Source organism: Malania oleifera, chromosome 11 (assembly GCF_029873635.1).
Source record: "Malania oleifera isolate guangnan ecotype guangnan chromosome 11, ASM2987363v1, whole genome shotgun sequence".
NCBI classification, from domain to species: Eukaryota; Viridiplantae; Streptophyta; class Magnoliopsida; order Santalales; family Ximeniaceae; genus Malania; species Malania oleifera.
The window spans coordinates 40,579,946-40,586,784 of record NC_080427.1 but is presented as its reverse complement, the minus strand read 5'-3'; the positions used below and the strand labels follow the sequence as shown (position 1 = coordinate 40,586,784).

Here is a 6,839-nt window from a genome sequence, read left to right as displayed (position 1 = left end):
TAAGTTGATAACAGAACAGTACAGTAATTTTTATAATTTAAGAATATCATGTTTACAACATATTAGCAGAAATTGCATGAAATTTATATGTTTATATGCTACTCAGATATTTAGACAGCTATTTAGTTATATAGAAACCAAATATTCAGTCAGTTATTCAGATTTTCAGATAAATTTTACGGGGTTATGATTATTTTAAAATCGTGGTAAAATAGTATTTTAGAAATATCAGCTGCCTATATAGTATCAGACCCTCATGGACCAGATTCAGTCAGCAAAGCTCAGTACTGTAGCTATATTCAGATTCAGAGTGGAATCACATTACTCAGATAGTATGTGGTATTCAGAAGTCGACCGTGCCTATGTTGTGGACAGGCTCCTCATCAGATATGGGTTGAGGGGGCCGATCTGACTGTCGGAGTTTAGTTGACTTACCCTAGTCGGCCAGCCAGGTTAGGTCCCGCCTATGGGCTAGACAACCCTATCATGAGGGGTTAAATCATAACCCTCAATTATCCATCCAGAGAATTTTCTCAATTATATATATTTATGTATGACCATATTTATAGAGAATCGACATACCTGTAGATATCAGAAGTATTATGAACAGAATATTCAGAAAAATCAGTTTATGTTAAGCAACGTAGGTATGATTTACTATGTAACAGGTATATGAGTTTTCTAAGTCTTCGTATTTATGCTATTTGCTTAGTCAGATTTTACAAGCATGTAGCTCACTTGCCACACACTAGCAATAGCATATTTCGCCTTACTGAGTTTTGTCTTATCCCAATGGTTAAATATTTTTCAAGTGATCTAGTTAGGCGAGCAGATCAGGCTCGCAGGTAGAAGGTTGCAATACTGCCCCGTCAGTAGAGTGAGTATTTTGGGAGGTCATTTCTGTAAGACCCTAATTTTAGTAGGGCGTATTTTTGGAGAACAGTTGTGTTTGTATAGTTTGAGGAATATTTTGGCACTCTGGTATTGTACACTACAAAAATACTGGTTTTTAGTGACAAAAGTATTAGTGATGGTTTTTCATAACTAAAAACAGCGCGGTAAACGATTTTCACGTGAAATTTTTTTCACGAAAATATTAGCGACGATTCTAGGGTATTAATGACGGATTAAATTTGTCACTAAAAGTCTCTTATTAGTGACGACTAATAAACCGTCACTACTAATTTTTATGAATATATATAAAAAATTTAGCTAAGGCTATTAGTGACGGATTGGGAAAACCATCGCTAATAATGGGGTATTAGTGACGGTTTTTAAACCATCACTAATAATTTTTTATTTAAAAATTTTTTTAAAAAAGTTTAGTTAAGAGTATTAGTGACGGTTTGGGAGAACTGTCACTAATAATGGGTATTAGTGATGGTTTTTAAAATGTCACTAATAATTTTTTATTTTCAAAATATTTTAAAAAAAATTTAGTTAAGAGTATTAGTGATAGTTTGGGAGAACCGTCGCTAATAATGGGGTATTAGTGATGGTTTAAAAACCGTCACTAATAGTTTTTTATTTAAAAAATATTTTAAAAAAATTTAGTTAAGAGTATTAGTGACGGTTTGGGAAACCGTCGCTAATAATGGGGTATTAGTGACGGTTTTTAAACCGTCACTAATAGTTCTTTATTTAAAAAATATTTAAAAAAAATTTAGTTAAGAGTATTAGTGACGGTTTGGGAGAACCGTCCCTAATAATGGGGTATTAGTGATGGTTTTTAAACCGTCACTAATAGTTTTTTATTTAAAAAATATTTTTAAAAAATTTAGTTAAGAATATTAGTGACGGTTTGGGAGAACCGTCGCCAATAATGGGGTATTAGTGACGATTTTTAAACCGTCAATAATAGTTTTGGGAGAACCATCCCTAATAATGGGGTATTAGTGTTGGTTTTTAAACCGTCACTAATAGTTTTTTTATTTAAAAATATTTTTTAAAAATTTAGTTAAGAGTATTAGTGACGGTTTGGGAGAACCGTCCCCAATAATGGGGTATTAGTGACGGTTTTTAAATCGTCACTAATAGTTTTTTATTTAAAAAATATTTTTAAAAAATTTAGTTAAGAGTATTAGTGACGGTTTGGGAGAACCATCGCTAATAATGGGGTATTAGTGACGGTTTTTAAACCGTCACTAATAGTTTTTTATTTAAAAAATATTTTTAAAAAATTTAGTTAAGAGTATTAGTGACGGTTTAAGAGAACCGTCGCTAATAATGGGGTATTAGTGACGGTTTTTAAACCGTCACTAATAGTTTTTTATTTAAAAAATATTTTAAAAAAATTTAGTTAAGAGTATTAGTGACGATTTGGGAGAACCGTCACTAATAATGAGGTATTAGTGACGATTTTTAAACCGTCACTAATAGTTTTTTATTTAAAAAATATTTTAAAAAAATTTAGTTAAGAGTATTAGTGACGGTTTGGGAGAACCGTCACTAATAATGGAGTATTAGTGACTGTTTTTGAACCGTCATTAATAGTTTTTTTATTTTAAAAATATTTTAAAAAAATTTAGTTAAGAGTATTAGTGACGGTTTGGAAGAACTACTAGTGACAGTTTTGAGACCGTCACTGATGCTCGAAGTCTTAAATTCCCACACTTTCCCCAAATTTCATTCTGCTCCTCCCTCCCGTGGTCTCTTTTTCTTCCCAAATTTCTTCCGCTCTCTCCCTCACCCGCGTCCTCCGCTTCTCTCTCGGTGGTAGCTCCGCCACCAGCTTGGAGGTCCTTCCGTCTTCCACCTCCACACCAACAAGGGGCTTAGGGTTCAAACTTCGCCCCTCCCTCTCAATATTATCCGATGCCCCCCTGCCGATTACGATCTTCCTCCCGCGCTGAGCCGTTGCTCAGCTCGATCATCGCACGCCCGATGATACCCTCTCCCATCGCCACCATCCATTGACTGAACTTTCCATGACGACCCTCATCTCGATCCACGACGCCGTCTCGGCCGATGGTAACCACGACGCTATGTACTCTCCGGCGAAGGAGAAGGCCGCCAACAGAGGCACTTATGTTTGCCGGTCACCTCTTCTCCTTCGCCGATTCAGTCAAATGGTCACTGCATCCAAAGCGAAGCTTTTTCTGGGTATGTGTGCTCTCTGCGTCCTCGTTCTTATGATTTCCAGGCATATAATGGTAGCCTTTCTAACATAAGGCATTTGATTTGGTGCTTATGGTTTGCTAAACAATATCAAGAATTAGTTTCCTGTAGAGCTAATCGATCAAGTGTCATTACTGTTGTTAATTGTTCAGTGGAGCGAATGGTGTCAGCATTCATGTGCATTCCTCTGCCTTTTGGATTATAACAAAATGCATGACAGGCTCCTATCTATGGGATTGGTCCAGAGTCCAGACAGACAAAGCTTTGACTACTGCCTCAAATGCACTGCATATGATCTTCAAATTTCCTTGAGCTTGCCCACAAACAGGCAGAGTAGCATACTAATGTCCATTGAACCACTCCTTTAGTTCAAGGCTTGGGCATATTAGTGCTCAAGGTAGCATAATATTTTAGATAAAGAAGAAATTTTATTAAAAGGGAAATTTTAGAAAGAAGTTTTAAAACATCATTTGTTGACTGCAAATTTATGTGCTTGTGACAAGTTAGGACAACAATCAATCTTAACATGTTCAAACTGTTATTCTTTACGAGTGAAATTCAAACGAAATTAATGAAAAGTACAATTTATTCACCATAGGCATACTTTTTTTATTTAAAAAAGCAATTGTAGGATTGTCTTTCATACTTCTCTAACTATATGAATTGTTGCTCTTTGGCAGAGAAACCAGATCTTGCAATGGAGAAAAAACCTTCAGGAGGATCAATTGACAGAGGCAAGTCTTGGGACAACATCTCAGCTCTCCTATTTCCCTTTCAATTAATGTTGTTTAAAAATATTAAGCGTGCTTGTGGATGTCCAGTGGAATTGAACATGCCATTGTGTATCCAACAAACACATTGAATTTTATGTAGGACATGGGAAAGTGGCCCGTTGTGTTTTTGTTAGTTTTACCTTGACAAATGTTAAAAAGAGGAGTTTAAGAAATTCGTTTAAAATTCCATTCCCATTTTCTTCCATGGTAATGGTAACGCCTCCATGTTAAATAAGCAACTTTTATTTACCGAAAAATAAGGAGCCAGTTTTGAGTAAAAATCCTATTAATACCAAATGAAAATATTTTAATTTTCCATAGAATTTTGAAATGCACTACTAAATAATCTTTATTTTCCTTGTATGTCTATAGATGTTGCTCTGGCAGAGGGTGAAAAGGAAAAGAGGTTGTCTTTTATCAAGGCATGGGAAGAAAGTGAAAAAAACTCAGGCAAAGAACAAGTAAGTGTGAGCTACTCCTTTTCTACTAGCATGTTAATGTTTGGCATGTTGCCAAGTTGTGCTTGCTGCAGAATGACACCAACTAAAGAAACTGATTTACTATAAATAAATTATGTTTATCTATTCTATAGTTTTTAATTAACTCTTAGACATTGGGGTTGTGTTGGGGAGCACAACTTTTGAACCTTAGACTTGAATTTGTTTAGATTTGAACTAAACTTAATAAAATTTTGTGCTGCTTTTTGTCCAAATCAATACAAATTCAAGTCTAAGATCCAAACATAGAAAAAGCTTTATTTTCCTTCAATTCTTAAATTTTCTGCTTCTATCTTATAGTGGGGTGGATGGTGGTGGCTGCATCAACGATTCTTTATCTAGTTTACCTGGAGTTTCTTTTCAAAATTGATTTGAAATCTGATAAGCCTGCCCATGTAGACAAAATGAATTGTAGCCTTTCATCTTATAGGTTGTCGCTTATAGTTAAGGTATGATTTAAATATTAGTTTTATTTCGCTTGAATCTTGATGCCCTTCTTGCGGTCATTAATATTGCATCCACAAGAAGGGCATCAAGATTCAAGAGAAATAAAATTAATATTTAAATCATATCTTAACTATAAGCGACAACCTATCAGATGAAAGGCCAAAATTTATTTTGTCTACATTGGCAAGCGTATCGCATTTCAAATCAATTTTGAAAAGAAACTCCGGGTAAACTAGATAAAGAATCGTTGATGCAGCCACCACCTTCCATAGCCTCGTCGTCCTTCTTTGTCATACGAGACCTCATTGTCCTTCATCACCCTCCATGACCTCGTTGTCTGCTCCATCACCATCAAGGTTGAGGATTCTGAAGTTGGGTCCTAAATTACAGATTGAGCCTTATTGTTCGAAAACTTCGCCCTCGAGGATGACGCTGCAGCAAGCCATAGCTACCCATGCTGCCATGGTCTCTCACTGTCGAAGCTCGCATCACCATCACTACTAATTGTTCAATTTTAATTTGAATTTATATAATATATTTGTATTTGAATTTGAATTTGTATAATATATTTGTATGTTTATTTAAATTTGAATTTGAATTTTGAATAATTTATGAATTTTTTAGCAATTATGGTTTAATGTTACGTATACGAAAATGTAATTACAGATTTTTACAAAAATTAATAATTGGAAAAAAATTAATTTAAAATTATTAGTGACAATTTTAATACCGTCACTACTAATTGTCCAATTTAAGTATTAGTGAAGGTTTCAAAACCGTCACTAATAATTATCTTTTTTTTTAAAGAGTTTTAGTGAAGGTTTTCAAACTGTCACTAATAATATAGTATTAGTGACAGTTTTAGAGTATTAGTGACGGTTTTCAAATAGTTGCCTGTGAGCAATAGTGACGGTTTTAGAGTATTAGTGACAATTTGAAAACTGTCACTAATAGTTGTTTGTGAGCAATAGTAACGGTTTTCAAACTGTCACTAATAATAGAGCATTAGTGACGAATTTAAAACTGTCACTAATACTATGGCTTTAGGGACAATTTTTTATCAAGCCGGTGTAGAATTTATAGTGACGGACTTAGGTTTTTTAGTCACGGTTTTAATCCGTCACTAATATTCTATTATTAGTGACGGTTTCAAAAATTCGTCACCAATAAGTATTAGTAACGGCAGATATAGCGACTAGTTCAAAATTGTCACTAATAATCACAAAACTGTCACTAATACTATTAGTGATGATTTTGTGATTATTAGTGACGGTTTTGAACCGTCACTAATAACCTTATTTTTTGTAGTGGTAATATATGTGTGGACATGTTTTTATATATTAAGCGTCCTGCTGCTTAGGTTGATGATTAGTTTTAAATTAGAAGGTATCAAAGTAGTGTAAATTTCATAGTATTTATAAAAATAAAAATAAAAATAAGAATTAGCAGGTCGTTACAATTGTAATATTTTGTTATTGAAAATTTTAAGTAAAAAGTAGGTGAAGTGGAAATCTAATAGGAACGTTACGCTTTTAGTATACTCATGTGTCCAACCAACTGATGACTTGCTTGAGTGACGTACCTGTTAAAGCTCAATATACATTGTTGACCCACACCCTAACTGCTTAAGCTTTTAGGGAAAGTGGTTGTAACGGCCCAAAAATTCAAGCCATTTTTTTTAAATAAAATATATGTATAGACTGATAATCATTTTATTCTGATACCCCATGTAACGACTACAGAAATACATCTATGTAGCGGGAAAACACAAAACTGTACACCCATATACACAATACTAGACTTTAGTATCTCCCCAAAATATACGTACACAAAAACCTAACTCTCCAGTATCATCTATCAAAACTCCTGTTGTACCAACCTGCTTATTTTGCCATTTTTTTCCATGATAATATCCAATATAATAATCCTAGCAAATCATAATCAACCTGGACCCATTGGTACCAAGGATATACCTAAGATATGACACAGATACCTAAGCAGTAGG

General features: G+C 34.1%; 1 protein-coding gene across 1 annotated transcript; it reads left to right on the top strand.

Annotated features, from left to right (window-relative positions):
* The first annotated feature begins 2,927 nt into the window (after window positions 1–2,927).
* LOC131167483 (uncharacterized) lies at window positions 2,928–5,338 on the top strand. Its single transcript, XM_058126286.1, has 4 exons — window positions 2,928–3,102; window positions 3,798–3,851; window positions 4,263–4,351; window positions 5,225–5,338. The coding sequence occupies exons 1-4, from the start codon at window positions 2,928–2,930 to the stop codon at window positions 5,336–5,338; spliced, it is 432 nt and encodes a 143-aa protein (XP_057982269.1).
* The last annotated feature ends 1,501 nt before the right edge of the window (window positions 5,339–6,839 follow it).